We start from the raw sequence: 17279 nt of genomic DNA, 5'->3' as shown, positions 1-17279 counted from the left end.
ATTCCATGCTGTACTGTGCACTTGATAAAACTGATACAAAATTTGCCTGAGTAGTTGATACTGGCACGTGAAAATAAAGCAAAGCCCAGCAGGACACATGAAATTCATGCATTTCCAACATAATTCGAAATATTATAGTATAAATCAGCATGGGCATGCAATTCTTGGCTCTATTGTTTGACATAAGCAAAGCAGAAATTATGTGTTGTTGCAGGTGTTTTGCAAGCAAACATGACACCCAGCTGATTGTTAACAGATGAACTTTTTTCAGAAGAAAATGAGCTGAAGGAAGATCTCAAAGCTGACAAATGAAAAAACCCAGGTGGAAGTAGTTATGACCATTCCTGGGCTGGAGCAGTCAGAAGCTGTTGTTTGTGCTGGGATGGCACTGGAAACAGGCTGCTCTTAGGGGAACCAGGAGCAGGCTCCAGCAGGCTTGAGATGCATTCAGGGGGATGACAGCCACTTCCAGCTGGGCCAGTTGCTGGGTTGCTCAGCATAGGCAGTTCCATTTGGCTTAGAGATTGTAAGAAATGTGCACCTCATGCTGAAAGCTACAGAACACCTGCAATTTATATCTCTGAGAAATCTGCAGTTTCTAGTCCCTCAAAGCCAAATTTTAAAGTTTTATGACCTATAATACTGCTAATCATAACAAAGATCATCTTGTTTCAATCCCCTGCCATGGGCAGGGACACCTTTCACTAAACCAGGTTGCTCTGAGACCCACCCAGTTTGGCCTTGAACACTTCCAGGAATGGAGCACCCACAGCTTCTCTGGGCAACCTGTTCCAGCACCTCACCACCCTCACAGTAAGTAATTACTTCCTAATTTCTGATCTAAACCTACCTGCTCTCAGTTTGAAGCTTTTACTCCTTGTCCTACCACTACATGTTCTTGCAAAAAATTCCTCTCCAGGGATTTCTTTGTTTTTTATACAAAGCCCCATAAGTGTAAAATACCTTTAGGTGTTAAAGAAGGAGCCTCTCTACTACAGGTTCCATTTACTACTGAAGATATATTTTACATACAATTCAAAGGCTGAGCACACAGCCTTTGCAGTGCTGGTTAGGGAAAAAAGGGTCAGAAAAAAGAATCTGGTATTTGTAAAGTCATTTATGCATTTATACATACATAATTAATATAAAGAATATAATATATATACATACATAATAAAGTTTAACTATTTGATTTTCAAAATAATTACTTCAAGTTCAATGACTATACTCTTTGTAACAGAAAAATATATATCTAAAAAAATCTAAAATACAGAGAGGGATCGTTGACTTGCCAATCTGGGTGAGGCATCTTGCTCTGGGCTTTTCCCCCTCTCTATTCTGCTGCCCTTCTGAAAAACTCCTGTATAAATCACACTCTGCAGGTTCACCCTCCTTAACTGCAGGATGTTTTCAAGAGACAGCAGTTATCTGTAGCTACCAGCCAGAGGGGGAAAAAAAATTAAAAAGGCTACAGACACACAGAGGCCTGGCTGCTCCTGGATTTGATCAGAATTCGCTTCTCAGCAGTGACACATAATACTGTTTTCAGGCAAAACATGAATAAACACGTGCATAAGCTTTTGATTCAGAGCAATGCCACACTAGTTCTGTGATCCATCAGATCTTAGAAGATAAACATGATGTGATGGGGTCATTTCTTGCTAGAAAGGCTTCCAAACAGCAAGTGGAAAGCTGCAACTAGTTGGTGATTGAGTGTGAATAGGACACTTCTCAGTATGCGTAACTTGTGGCCAGGCAAAGCAGCAGGAAGCACTTGCTCTTGAGTAAAACAGATAAAACTAACCTGAGAAAGACTGGTCAGAAAACAAGGATTCAGCTTTAAAAAAAAAATTGAAGCACTTGGTTTTGGTTTGTGCTTTTAAAAAATAAAATGGAGGAGAAAGAAGAAGATCTCTCAAACATTAATTGAGGAATTTATACCCAAGTGTAGTCCTGTGCCAGGGACATTGTTGTACAGACCTGCTCCACAGGGCAGTCTGAGAGTCAGACTGGAGGCCATCCAGGTCAACTGCTTTCAAGTGTGTCTTCAGTGACAGCTTTGTGGTGGCCCACACAACATTCCCAGAGGGTGAGCTCAGGGACCCTCTCACCCAGATAGCTATGCACTACTCCATCATCTATTTTGGAATGTGGTTTGGCCCAGCACTCCTTGCAGCTTCAGCTATCTCATCCTTCTGAGGACAGTGGGAGACAGACACAGAGGCATAAGAAAAAAAAAAGAGCATTCACCAGTGCAGAATAACCCAGCACCCTTTAAACATAGGTGTTTTTACCTTCTGCTATGAGGACACCTGGCATGCCTGAACAGCCTGATCACTGGCTGAATTCAGGACACCTGGTCCAGGGAGGGGAATGATGCCAGTGCTACTCCATCAAGTACTGCTTGGACCTTTGCTTCATAGGAGTATGGACTGGTAAGTCTGGTGCCTGAGCCAAAGTCTAGCTGTATCTCCCCTATTCCCTGGTGATATTGGCCACTCAGAACATTACACATTTTCTGCACCAAATTGTTGAGCAGTTTCATCCTGCACTGTGAACCAGCTGCCCTCATTCACCAGTTGGAGACAACAGCTTTTCACGGTTTCCTTTGTCCTCAGACCTACCAATGACTGCACCTGTAAAAAGCCTGATGAATTAATAATGCAAACAAGGCCAACAGTGTGCTCATGATCAACTTCAGGACTGAAGTCCTATCAGACTAACTGTACAATAATGGGTGCTGCACATCGAACAGGACTGCATGGCTGTCAAAAGGACACGAGTGCTTCAACAGAATAAAACAGGAACGTGCTGCATTGGCTTGTGCCAGCTCTATTTAAAGGATCTAGAAGTACTGCGGTACATAAAAGGGGATTAAAAGAAGGATTGCAGAACCTCAGCTAGATGTCATTTTAATGTTATGCAACTCCTTTCTCCTGAAAACAAAGGGTGGATTCAATAAGACCCAAGCAGCCTTGCTTGTGCAAGGCTAAATCCTACCCTGACCTCTCGCTGATCACTGCTTTAACTCCACACCAGCCCCAAGCACTTAAAGAGGAGAACCTTCTAGATAGTGAAACATGCTCTGGCAGAGCAGGCAACACATTCCTTTGTACCAGCCTCTCCAAGGGGAGTGGGAGCAAAGAGTTTCCAGTGAGAAACAAGAAATGGATGCCAAAGAGGAGGTGAGCACAAAGAGGCACCAACAGCTCTTCACAGAGGGACAGAAGCACAGAGCCACAAAGCAAACCTTTGGTGTAACCACAGCTGACACAGCAACAACAGAACCCTTCCTGGGATCACCAGGTGTCCTCGTAACATCAGGACAGGCTCACTTCTCCACAATTCCTCCTTAATTTGGTCGGATGTCAAGTCTGACTAAATCTAATATTCTACCAATAACCCCACCCAGTCTGGATCAAAAGGTGGCAACACCAGGGCTCTGAAAGGAGCCACCAGCCAGGGAAGCCAATCTGAATTCTCCCACCACTGTGAAAAGTCAGAGGCTCACACTGAGTTCTTAGTATTTTGTATGTGTTGCTCAGCAAACCAAACTTCATCTAGGGTAACCTTTTCATAGGATTTCTCCTATTTCCAAAGTTTTAAAACAAAAAGACAAAGGAGGTGAGCGGAGGAATAAACACTCCAAAGGAAACCCCACACTTACAATTTGTTACTTGTCAAACAGTGGCTTTAACAGGCCAAAAGAATTTTAATAAATTTCTCATACAGTGTCACTGATGTACCTACTTGTCCAATTAGCACTGCAAACAAACGTAAGTATCTCATTAAAATACATAAATGTATATTACTTTGGTTTCCTACACTTTACCACTTCCAGTGTATTTCTGAAATACCTTTCATTTTAGGAGTAAACACTCCATCACACTCTCTCATCTGCAGATACCTTTGCATGCTGGTGCTTCTTTGTTATTAACAAAGCTTCTGCTTTACGTGGGATTTGTCATGGAATATAAAATAAATACCTACAAAAATGTTATACTCAAGCAATCAGTAGAAACCCTCATTGAACAGGAGAGGGGTTTTTTGTGGTTTGTGTGCCTTTACTTGGATGCAGTACTGCTTGCATAGACTTTTAAATTACATTGCAGTGTTCTCCACTCTGTTACTGATTGATCTGAGATTTCTGGCAAATCATTTCACCACCGTGCAGTTCTGTCTCTTCCTACCTATCCTCTGTGTCTAATTACCCTTTATAAACCCTTTGGGGCAGCAACTGTTTTTCACTGCCAGCTTATAGTACCTGTCACCATGGGATCTCATTCCAGTTGGCTTGATAGGCTAATAGCAACATTCATGTTGTAAGAGACTAATTTTTTAAAGAATAAAAGGAAACAAACTAAGCAATTACATTGTAGAAATGCAGTACCAGTTCTGTGGGTAAACTATACGTATTTAGAAAGACCCTTTCTTCCTAAAAAGCTAGACAGGCTTTAAATAACATTTAAAAAAAGAAAAACAAACAAATCCATAAAAAGACAGCAGAGAGGACAAAAATCATTGATTGTGAAACTCAGCAATTTCCCAAGGGTTTTTAAGAACTCTATCTTATAGCCTAGGTCAGGAGACTAAAGAGGGAAGGAAGTTTTACACAGTCCCAGCTTCTCTCCTCACACTGAAATTCACCGAGGTAGCTGAGGACATCAAGAATAACTCCCTGTCTGGGGACTCTGAATAAGTTTGGGGTTTTTTTTTTTGTAAATGATTTTTAGAATCTGGAAGCTATTCAGATACTCTAATAACAAGGACAATATTAGTGTCTAAAGGGATACAAGTGAGAACTTCTGTTTACTGTCCCAGCTGCAAATCTCTTTCCCAGCAGCACCATCCTCACTAGCTGGCCAGCAGTGTACAGATACAGAGGGAGGAATTCTGCAGCTCATGCAACCTGCTCCTACAGCAATTGGTGAGAAAGTTGCTTACTACTTACCAGAAATCTTCTTAATATTGACCCAAAAGAACACTACTTGGGTCCCAGTTGGATTTACTACTTTTCTAGAACTGGTACTGCTCTAGTCACATGCAGGAGGTGCTTTCTCAGATATGAAGAAAAAAAGGAAAAAAAAAAATCTTCAGCTTCTCTGACTTTTACACTCAAGCATTAATTTCACTACCCTTAAAGCACAGGCACAGACATGAATTCCTACCAAGGCAAAGCAGCTGTTACACTTCTGCAAGTCAGATTAACTGTACACAAACCCATACAATATTTCACACATATTTAAAAGTGGCATTTTTAAGTTTTATGGGTTCATCTCTTCTGAAGACTGTTTTAGTACATAAGTATCACAGGCTTAACATAAAAACTCAACATAAACATGAATCCAGAAGACTTTTTAATTGATATTTCAATTACTGACTTTTAATTAAGCAAACCAAACATCTTGATTTTATTTTATTTTCTTAACAAAGCCTCCAGTAATGTGATCGATTCTTTTCCTGAAATATTTTATCCTATTTTTACTGGAAAATGACCAAATGCAGTCAATGTTGAGAAAGCTCTTTTTACTGGCTTATCAGAAATTCCAGTAATTCTTCTAGAAGTTTACAGGGCAGAAATGTTCTTCCACATGTAATCAAGCAGATAAAATGAAAAACCAAGTTCTTCAGGAAATGTATTCTCTGTACGCAGTATAACAAAGATATTTTGAATAGGCTTCACTAGCAGTAGCTATAATAGAAAAACCATGAGACAACAGACCAGCACTACCAATAACAGAAGCTCCACATTAGGAATAACTATTACAGTCTCTTAAATCCAAAAATATTGCTCAACTTTTATCTACTTTAAATCTTCTATCCCCAAGACTGAATTATGATCAATTTGAGTTACAGATCCTACGTTAAAATTATACAGAATATTTCCAGCAATTCATAATTCCAAGAAATTCATAATGTTAGACTCTGAATTTAATGTGAATACTTCCTTACATTGCCATAGAAACAACAGACTCCCAACTTGAAATTGTCATGCTAGTTGCTACAACAAAAAGGCAGTTTCTCTCACCAGGACTTTTCAGATTTCATGCATGAGACAACAGGCAAACATAACAAACCCACTTGGAAAGGGAAATCAGAAACACCAGTAAAAACAATGACTATACAATTACTATATATATGTGTGTGTATATATATATATAAAAAATGAAGACGGGTCAGAGCAAACCACCTAATATCATCAAGTGCAGAACAGGTAACCCAATGGGCCTGAACTTTGAGGAGTTTTCCAAATGAGTAGTGTAGTGGCTGAACAGGGAATTTGGGGGTAATTACATTTTACCTAATCAAAGCACTCAATAGTTTAATCTGAAGAAGTGTTCAGCTCCTCCATCAGTCTGATAAAAGAGTTCAGCAGCTGCTCCCTTTCCCACTTCACAAGGATTTAATTTCCATGATAGGAGCACCTACATGATCTTTCAGCTTTTTAAGCTTGCAACAGGACTCAGCAACACTTTTAAATATAAAATGCTGTTCCTATAAAAAAACCAGGGACAGAGAATTAAAATAATGGGATTAATATTTGTTTATACTAACATACCATTTTGGAAGCATCTTAGAGGCTTATGTGACATTTATTAATGCAGATTTAGCACAAAGAAGGAGTTAGTAAGGGAATAACAGAAACTAACATAGCCATTCCATTTCAAACTAGTTAAAGAATCAGCTGTGTGAATGTAACATGATAGAAACTATTCAGTATAACTCATACGGGGTACAAATACAACCGTTCATCAGTTTTCAGTCTAAGTAGAAAAAAAAGGTGTGTGTTATAAGAACTTACATGTGAAATGGATTTCCTGGAGTGAGACAGATGCCCCAGTTTGTTTCCTTTCAGCTTCTGTAGTACAGGTTAGGTCTTGCTTTATGAAATGGCAATATTTTATCAAAAACCTGCAGATAAATTCATGATTGGCATGAAGGAAACAAAGCTGGAACTTTTTTTTTTATTTTGTGTTAAAAAAAGAACCTTGAAATGTGCAATTTAAAAAATCATATTGCACATTTCGTTTTGACAAATGCAAGGACAATGTGAAATACAAAGATACCATTAAATAAGTAATAAAAGACGACTTGTACCTGTTTGCAGGAAGGATTTCCACTCTGGAATACTAATGTTACATTAACACAGCTGCACAATGCACTTGCTAATACGGTGTAGAAAATTTTGCTCATTATATGCTACCACTAGTTTCCACTGTTCTGCTATGTATAGTGAATCTATGAGCACTACTCATAATGATGAAATCTATTTCTAGGGGTTTTTGTCCTTTTTTTTCCCTGCATACCGAGGACACAGTATTTCTTCTGAGTTTTTATAAACAAACACACTATGACTCTGCAGAGAGTGAGCGATCTCAATTTTGTCCTCAGTGTCTGACCTAACAGACCATCAAAGAAAAAACCTGGCCCCCAGTGTAGTAATCTGGGAACTCTGTGAACTAATAATTCTGGATAATTCAATTTAAATGCCTGCCATCACTGGCTATAGAGACTACCATATGTTGTCAAGGCTGTGTCACATATCTCCCAGACCAGGGACAATGGGAGATTGTTATACCAGGCTTTCTCCCATCAGAACAGGCATGATCTGGAATCATGGAATGCCAGAATTCTATGTCAAAACATGCAGGTTTTGAAAACAAGTTTCAGCATAGAGGGTAGAAATATCTTACTGGCAGAATAAACTAGTTGGTGCTAATGCCAGACCTGAAAGATCCCCTACCTGAAAGGTTCAAGATGAATTCCAGCGACACAGGAAGACGCTTCAGTAGCACAAAAGGTGTGGAGCGGGCAAGAAGGAAGGACATTGGTGGCAGATAGGTCTCCATGGTTTGCAAAGAAGAAAAGGTGTATGGGGGACTTTCATGAAATACACTGATCTGAACCAAGGATGGTTCAGGAAAGTAACAAAAATATTATATAGGAATGTATATAGAAAGGCATTATTTCATCTATGGATGTGGCAGCAGCCAGCCAATTTGTCTTGTCCGAAAACCATAAAACACATGCACATTTGGTTTTTTAATTCCATTTTCACAAGGTTTTGAGTACCTGAACTGCTGCCCTTGCTTCCCAAGGTCGAAGGTCTGAAAGGAAAGGTGCAGTAATGCTTTAGTGTTTATCATCCTGCACTACCTCTGAAGGTCCATGACACCACGACTGTTTCGGTACCAAAGGAGGATACAGAAATAGAGCCAGGGAGGCCAAGGTGCTGCCTCAGCAGCAAGGAACCCAGCATGCAGTTCTGTCCATAACTAAACACTACCTGGTAAATCTCTTTTTTTGGCGGAATGCCACATACACATAAGAAATCATGTGTGTCATCCTACACAAATATGTGTTTCTCCCCCACTTCTCAGGCAGCACCATTGTTTCACCCTAATTTCATGACAACTTGGGACAGAAACACAGATGCATAACTCATGCTTTCAGCTGAAGAAGCAGGAATGCTATTTTTTCCTTCAGAATGAGTTAATTGTACATATTTTAGACAGACAGCTCTAGACTAGCATTCTTCTGCAGAAACCAGTTGGTCATAGGTTGCACTGGTGCACCATTCACTGCGTATAAAACTGACTGGATGGCTGGGCCTAGAGAGTGGGGGGAATGGAGCTACATCCCGCTGGTGGGCAGTCACCAGTGGGGTCCCTCAGGGCCCAGTACTGGGGCCAGGCCTGCTTAATATCTTTATCAATGATCTTGTGTTTTCAGTTCTGGGCCCCTCACTACAAGACTGACATTGAGATGCTAGAGCGTGAACAGAGAAGGGCAGTGGAGGGAAGGGTCTGCAGCACAAGTCTGATGAGCAGCAACTGAGGGAGCTGGGGTGGTCAGCCTGGAGAAAAGGAGGCTCAGGGGAGACCTTATCACCCTCTACAACTGCCTGAAAGTGGCTGTAAGCAGGTGGGGGTCAGCCTCTTCTCCCAAGTAACAAGTAACAGGACAAGAAGAAATGGTCTCAGGTTGCACAAGGGAGCTTTAGATTGGATATTAGGAAAAATTTCTGCTCTGAAAGCGTTGCAAACATTGGAACAAGCTGCCCAGGGAAGTGGTTGAGCCACCCAACCCTGGAGACGTGGCACTGAGGGTTACAGTTTAATGGTGGATGTGGCAGTGCTGGGTTAACGGTTAGAGTCAATGATCTGAAAGGTCTTTCCCAAAATAAATGGTTCTATGATTTCAACATGTTTTGAGAAATTAAGACAGACCTAGGAAACACTTGCTCTCTATGCTGATTTTTCCTGTGCTGGAGGCACAGGGCTGTTCTCTTGAGTATGACAGAACATGTAAATTCTAAAACCTAAATTACTAAAGTAATTACTAAATTAACATTACTAAAGTAATGTTGTACTTTAATAATCTCTACAGTTTTTTCCTGGGACTTTCACACGATTTTACTTTCTCCGTTTTGTTCCTTGTCTTACTTTCCTTTGTCTCAAATTCATGCATTGTGGAAATAATCAAAGACATGCAGGAGAAACATCTGAAGGTGATAAGCAGAGTGAAACAGCATTATTCATATATTGCTAATCATAATGTATGTGTGAATGAGAAGACACCTGGTAGTGCTGTGTTGACAGCAAGCTACCTTTTGATTAAGCTTTCTGGATTCTAGCAATCTGAAGGTACTGACTAGGAGTTCAAGAATAATGTAAAAATGATAAATACATGGCAGATACACACAAACAACAGCTTTCTTTCAGCTCAGCTTGCAATGAAGACTCCAAATTGTGGATAGCAGGTTTGAATAAATGAGAGATTTTACGTTAGCATTAAAAGAACATTCAAGTACTGTTTTTGAGATTATCATTTACAAAAGAGGATTTTTGTCCAGTTTAGGAATGCTAAATAATTTTTGTTAAAGCCCTTAAGTATCTTTCTTTTCTCTTGCTTCTGCCCACCATTCCACTTTCCATTGGGTAGTTTCAGCCTACAGTTAGAAATCTAAACAAATGGCTAGAAAACTATGACACCTTCTTACTGGATAGATTTCTATGAGGTTGAAGAAAAGCTGATTTGTAACAAATTAGGTGTGCTGAAGAGATACTGTTGTGATCACACCCCCTGGTTTTAGAAAATTCAGTTAAGGCCAGCAGTGCAACGGCATTCAGCAACAAAACCCAATGACAGGCACTTTGCTACTGAAATCAATACCTTCCAACTCTGTGCTCTAGACTGCACCTACCTGGATAGGCATCTAGTCAATCTTATTCTAAAGTTTATGATTCTTGGATTTCCTACTGCAGAATCCTGTGCCATTCAGTACATTCCTTGGCCACCAGAGTGACCAGGTTCATTGTAATTATCAGATATGTGTTTGCACCAGATCTTGAATGAAAAATATTCTAGAGTAGTACTGTAGCAATACTTGTATATGAATTCTTACACAATCTCAATCTATAGATGAAAATTCCTACCAGTCTCAAAAACCCCCAAAATTATACAAATGTGCATGTATAGTCTTATATTTATAAACACCTAGGTATGTAAGAAAAACATGACTTCCAGAATGTTAACACAGTCAAGGAATATCACTATGTTCTTTGAACTTTGCCTTGATGCTCCCCAGTAAAAAAAAACAACCCTTTTTTGTTTTTTTATTTGTTTATAGCACCATGAGGAAGAGAAGAACAAGAAACATCTGCGTCTACAACTACTGCAGCACTTTCCTCTCCATCACCCTTTCTAAATCACAGTTGTGACCACCTCCTCCCATAAACCCCTCTGAAGGAGTACTTTTTCCATGTATACACCACTTCCTGTGAACAAAATATGTAGATGAATTATTTATAGAATCTTTCATATCATGAAAGGAGCTCCTCATCTATAAGGAGCAAGGAGAAGATCAAGAACACTGAAAGCAAAAGCTCAGAATCTGTATCTTTCATGAAAAGCTGAATTAATGCAGGTGAGGTTATAGGATGCAAAAAGGAAGTCAGACACAGTTCTACCCCCTCACACCGGTACTTTCCTTTGATGTCAACAGTATCAACAGATGGACAAGTGTTACTGTGAAATTAACTTTACCTTATGTGACTAAACAGAACTAAGCAGAGCACTCTCAATTATTTAATTTCTTCAAGGAAATGATGCACTAACAAAGTCATGGCCCCATCCTTTAATGGCACATTTGTAATTCTCAGGGAAGAAAAAAGACTGATGAATATAATTCTGCTGCCAGTGAACACAGAGTCCCTGACATGAAACATCACAAGCTCTCTGGAGGAGCTGAAGAATAAATCACAAGCTACATGAGTCAGAAGTCAGCTTCAATGGTCTTTAAATTAAGATGGACAGGCATAAGAATAACATAAAGTAATGGTAAAAAAAGAACTCTGAATTTAAATTTAGGAGTTAGTAAAATCCTAAGGAGCACAAATTAGGAAAAAGGAGTAGGTCTGAAGTACAGTTTATTTTTAAATACTATCTATGCAAAAAGCATAGAGAGTACAACCACACAGGTTTTCAGGGTTCTTTGGGTCTGGTTTTTGCAAGACCCTTATGATTTTTTTTTATTCTGGAAAATCATGCAGCTTTCTGTTGCAAAATACTGTTCTTGTGAGGATAGCTATATCCAACATTCCCATCTTGGAATATAGTATATAGTGATATCTATGAATAAAAAAACCACCAAAAGACTATTTATATGCACAAAGCGTTTTAATGAATGGAGAGGAGAATTATTTACGACCTTAAATAACAAGAAAAAATTTTAGAAAACATAACTATACATAGGAATATGTGTATGAAAAAGTCTGTAGTAAAATACTAACATTTTTACAAGCTAACATGGTATTTACATGTGCATGCGAAACTTAGGAAAACCACAACATTCCTGTATTTCTCTGTCAAAAGGCTTGTCACAGACTTTTAAAGAAATTTTAAAAGTTCGGCCACGTTTTAATTGCAAAGCTTATGGATGAACCCATTAAGAAAAAACACTACAAGGCTACCAAACCCCTTAGCCACAAATCAGTGGGTGCTGGGACAGTACTATCCTGTCCTTTTAGTCTTTGCTGGGAAACCACAGTCATGGCTCCCAGGAATAGGATGTGGAGGATGCAGTCTGCCCAAACTTGGCTGCTCTTGTATCCATCCTAATGAGGGTCCATTAGGACCCATTCCTGCCTGGAAAAGCACTTGAAAATATGCTCAAATCCATCTTTAGTCAGCAAAACATTCTAGCATATGCTTACTATTAAGCAAATGATTGGACTGAGAAAATTAAACTGGTTTTTAGTTCCTCCTTACATTATGTGTACTAAATGCCTTTTTTGCATAAGGAGCCAAAGAATTAGGGGTTGACGCTTAAAGTCTGAATATTTAGAGTCAGATAAGAGACATTAGACAGTGTCCATATAAAGTGTCTGTCTTATTCATATTTCATATAACCATACCACTGAATACTTCTAAAAATAAATTAAAATGCTCACTTGGTCAGATCACCTGGCTACTTAATACATCCAAACCATTTTCCTTGAGAAAGAGATGCATCAGGCAGGAGCTCCAGGACGAAATCTGTTGCAATGTTCCTGAGTTCTGAAACCCATGTTTTCAGACTGTTCATTGGGATTCTGTTGAGAGCATCTGGGGAAGTTTATGTAAAGAATAAAGACCCTGGTTTATGCAGTACAACTGAGTGGGCTGTTCCTGCAACCCTTCAAGGAGTGAGTCTGTGCACAGCAGAGACCTGTGTCACCCACTGATGGGAATTACTGTGGATCTGAGACAGCAGTGATGAACAGAGAATGGACCTGGAGGCAACCCTGCTCCCCATGTGACTCTTCCCCATGTGATTACTTTTAAGGCATTTGATCCAAATTAAGATGCCTTTCCTTAACACACTGCTACTTTTACAACTATGCATCTGTACGTGTGTGGGAAGAAGACAGCACTTAATCCAAACTGTTCCACATGTAAAAACAAACACATTCGAAATTCAGAAGTATTTCTTTAAGAAACAGCACAAGGCTCTTCTCCTCACCCGAGAGAGCAGAAGGTCAGAATGAACATTTGCAATACGCCCAGCTAATGTAACTGCTGTATACAATTCTCTCATTGGAAGGGTATATATTCAAAAAAGCATGGGGCTTTGCAGAGGAAACCCTGCCTTCTTTATCTGATGTCAAGGACAGCTTTGCCCTTAACTTCATCTGGGCCAAGATTTCATCCCATGTGTTTCTAGAGATTCTCTGTGATTCTGCCAACAGTAGCACAGTAAGTGGCTCACAAAAAAAAAACTAACAAAAAAACCCCAAACAGGAAATAGTCTCCAAGGAATACTTCTTTGTGAGCTCTTACAATTAAGACATAATAATAATAATAATAATGAGTCTTACAGTCTTTTCTCCCCATGGAAACCCAGGCATAACTTCCTGCATTAAAACCCTATTTATTAGGCATCATACCTAGAAGAATTCATGTTGAATCATATCATGGAACTGCAAATCAGCTTCTCATGATGTTTACTCCTCCTCATGCTATGCAGCAACTCCTACATTATATGTTTGGGGTTTTTATAACTCAAGATGTTTAGCTAACACAAAGCAGCAATATTCCATCCGACTTTTCAAAAGAAGTATTTCACTTAGTAATGTGATAAATGATGAAGTATTTTATTATTTCAGAGAGAGGGGTGTTTAATCAAACATAGCATAATGAAAAATCATGAAAGCACCTTTATTTTCTGTACTTCAAACCAGCTAATTCTTGAATTAGCCATTCCTTGATTTCATCTACAAGTGAATTTTCACTGCTGAATTGTCAAAACTTTCAAACAAGAAAAATACTCACAGTCTCTTAAGGATCACATTATAAATAGTCGTGTCCTACCTCCACATTTCTCTCTCTGACTTCATTCCTAGGCAGCACTGAAGAAGCAGCTACAGTCACATGGTGCATTCAAGGTCATGCTATTCTAATTGACAGAGATATCATTGATAAATTATGCGGAAACAATGATAATGGAGTCATTAACCTTGTTCCAGCACACTAAAGGTGCTTCCTAATTAAAAGGAGTACAAAAGTTATAAAAACATACAAAGATTTTATTGCTCAGCCTTTTCTCTCCTACACACTGCTGCAAAGCACTGTTAGGGAACAGCAATATTGCTGTAACGTGGCTGCCTGTGCTTTGTCACTGAGGGGTGCAGGGACTACACTAGCTTACACTTGAAGGGAGGAGTCAGGTAGTAAAATTCACAAACCACTGACCCTTTTTTTTTTCCCTAATAGGAAGTTGGATCCAGAAGGCCTCTCTCTTTGGCATAAAGGATGCTGGAGCACATGAAAGATCATTCCAGCCAGGAAGTCTTTCTCAGTCCAAGAATCTATGCTGAACTGTCATTTCCAAACACACAGTCATGTGGCCAGTGCTTTGAGAACTTGCATTAAAACTGTAGTGAGTTAACATTTGGTACTGAAACTCCTCAGATATGTATAGATACAGGTACAGATACATAGAATTAGGTAGAATTCAGAATTTATCCTTTATGTCTCATGCAGAAATTTGTGTTAATTCCCAGACTAAAAGCCTGACTAATGTCCCTAATTCATATATGACAGGTCATTTATTAAGGGTGCACACATTAATGAATCACTAGTGGTTGCTTTGACTTAAAGAGAAATATTAGAAAAATAGTGAAGAGATAGGACAGAGACTGTTTCACACAGCAACTCAAAGTAACCTTAAATTTGCCTTACTGTAAAGAATCTATAGGATTTCTGAAAAAAAAAATTAAATTGGATTAGAGACAATCTACCCTTATCTTCTTGACACTTCAACTGCTGCTTCTTTTTGAATCTCGTCACAGTAAGACCACTCCAATAAAAAGAAGAAAGTACAGAGCAGGTTTCCAGGAGTTGACCAGAGATGACACTATACTGCCACGACCAAATCAATTATGCTAATTTTTAATCTTCACTTATCACATAAACTATTGTGTCTCCCTACAGTCTGACTGTCAAGATATGATCTACAGCATATTGCACAACTTACTCATAAGGACAAATAAAAAAAATCCCAGATCATATCTGTATTTAGAGGCTTGACCTCATGGAGATAACATATCATAAAGTACATTCTGAAGGCTTGAGTGGAAATCAGATTCTTTCTACTGTTTTTGTCATGTTCGGATAAACTAATAATTAGCATATTCTTCAAGCATTCAGAAGTATCACAAATTATATTTTAAACAATAAACCGTCAATTACAAAGAGGAAGTAAAAGTGCCAAATTATACCCAATGTCAGAGAGATTCTCCTCTGTGTCCTCTGAGCACAGGCTGATGGCTATAGTTGCAGAGCACAAGCGCCTCTGATGCATGGTATCTAAAAACTTCCCACCGCAGAAATTCCCAAGTTTTCAATGGCTGGGCTCACTGCCCGGCTGGAATGCGTACTTTAGCGATACGCCTACAGCCGCTGCACCACCCATAGCCAAGAAGCACCTACAGACTCGGTTCCCAGAGCAGCTCCTGTGCTCCAGAAATGCTGCTGGGGTAGCAGAAACCTCCTCACAAGTGTTCAGCTGCAGAGAGCTCAACTCAGCATAGTTTAAAGAGGACAGAAACAAACATGTAAACAGCATCTGTGGCGTCTCTTCTCTATTGACTTTCCTGGAAACGCATTAACCTATTATAGTACTTCAAAATAAATAAGAGAAACAGAGGCGAGGCAAGAGTATACCGTTCTCTCCCGAAAGTTTCTTTCTGCCTGTCCTCTCACTTGCTCCGAGCTCCCGTTCCCTGGGATTAGCGATCGTTTTCAGCAGGGATCAAATGAATGACTTTTCCGCTAATGACACTTAAGAGATGCTAAAACCACCCCGGGCGCCACCAGGGGCCCGGCGCGCCGCGGCCGCCCCTGTCCCCACGCCAAAGCGCCCGGAGCGAGGCGAAGCCAAGGGCAAGCCCCGCTCCGCAGCCGGCCCGGCCGCCGCTCCGGCCCCCCGCCAGCGGCAGCGGCAGCAGCAGCAGCCGGAGGGGCGGCGGGGCCCGGGGCCGCTGGGTCGGGTGGGGTGGGGACCCGTCCCCGTGAGACCGGGGCTGCAGGGGGTGCCGCCGCCGCCGCCCGCCCGGCCCCCCCCGGCATGGCGAAGCGCTGTCACTGACGCACATTTAATTCGCCCGGCTGCGGGTACCGCGCAGCGCCGCTCGCATCCTCCCCCCGCCGCCGGGGAGGGGGCGGCTCCGGCGGGGAGGGGGAAAGTCAAACTGCAGCAACAAAGTTGCTCCCCCTCCGCTCCCCCAGACCTGCCTCGGCCCCAGGGGGTGGGCAGAGAGGGGGGGCCCATGCCCGCCTTACCTTGCTTGACGCACTTGAGGCGGATGGGGTCCTTGCAGTGCTTGATCACGGCCAGCACATCCCTGATGGTGAGCCCGGCCACGGGGGTCTCGTTCACCTCCAGCAGCAGCTCCTCCGGCACCAACTTGCTGCCGCCCTCGTAGGCCACCTTGCCGGGCTTCACTTCCCCCAGGTAGGGGAACTGCCCGTTCTCGGCGCCCCCCTTCAGCTCGAAGCCCAGCTGTCCCTCCGGGTTCCTCACGATCACGATCTCGTGGACTCTGCTCGTCCAGTGGCTTTTCTTCTTCAAGCCCTTGGACATTGCCGTGGGGATGCTCTGCCTGACTCCCTCCCTGCAGTCTGTACCTCTTCCCTCCCTCCCTCTCTGCCCCCTTCCCCGGGGCAGCCGCGCTCCTCCGGGCAGGCTCGGGGCGGGCGGGAGCGGCCGCGGCTGTGCCGGCCGGCGGCCCCGCGGGCTGCGAGCTGGGTCGGGGAGCGCCTGTGTGCCCGCTCCTCCCGGCTTTAGCTGATATCCATGGCAGCCGCGGCGGCCGGACCCTGCCTGCGCGTGGATGTACTAGTTGTAGAGAAACTGGCAGGAGGGAGGAGGGAGGCGGGAGGGAGGCAGCGGGAGGGAGGGGACGGCCGCGGCGCGGGGAGGAGGAGGAGGGGTGTCGGTGTCGGTGCCGGAGCGAGGCGGGCGCTGCTTCGCCGCTCCCGCCTCGCCTGACCCGGTAGTGAAGGCCGAGAGAGAGGCTGCCTGGCACGGCCGGCAGAAGGCGGAGAACGGCCCGGGCGGGGGGGCGAGGGCGCCCGACGGGCGGGAGGGAGAGCGGCGGCTGCGGCCCGGCCCCCCAGCGCGGCCCCGGCCAGGAGGGGGCGCTCGGGGGAGCGATGGCGCTGCCCCGGCCGAGCCCGCGCTGCCCCCGCCCCGGCCGGACACTGCCCAGCACCGCCCCCGCCCCGCCGGACAC

General features: G+C 42.4%; 1 protein-coding gene across 10 annotated transcripts in view; it reads right to left on the bottom strand.

Annotated features, from left to right (window-relative positions):
* The window catches only part of MAGI2 (membrane associated guanylate kinase, WW and PDZ domain containing 2), a 717920-nt gene extending 700902 nt beyond the window's left edge, over nucleotides 1–17018 (bottom strand). For 4 of the 10 annotated variants that reach the window (XM_039570829.1, XM_039570833.1, XM_039570830.1 and 1 more), the window contains exon 1: nucleotides 16327–17005. In XM_039570829.1, the coding sequence (XP_039426763.1) occupies nucleotides 16327–16627 (301 nt within the window). In that variant the 5' untranslated portion in view covers nucleotides 16628–17005. Of the gene's footprint in view, nucleotides 1–16326 lie in introns of all 10 variants that reach the window. The other 6 variants (XM_039570831.1, XM_039570834.1, XM_039570836.1 and 3 more) reach the window with 3 other exon arrangements.
* Nucleotides 17019–17279: the final 261 nt, after the last annotated feature.

This window comes from Corvus cornix, chromosome 1A (assembly GCF_000738735.6).
Source record: "Corvus cornix cornix isolate S_Up_H32 chromosome 1A, ASM73873v5, whole genome shotgun sequence".
In the NCBI taxonomy this organism is placed as follows: domain Eukaryota; kingdom Metazoa; phylum Chordata; class Aves; order Passeriformes; family Corvidae; genus Corvus; species Corvus cornix.
The sequence above is the reverse complement of the archived record's forward strand: the minus strand, read 5'-3'. Positions and strand labels throughout refer to the sequence as shown.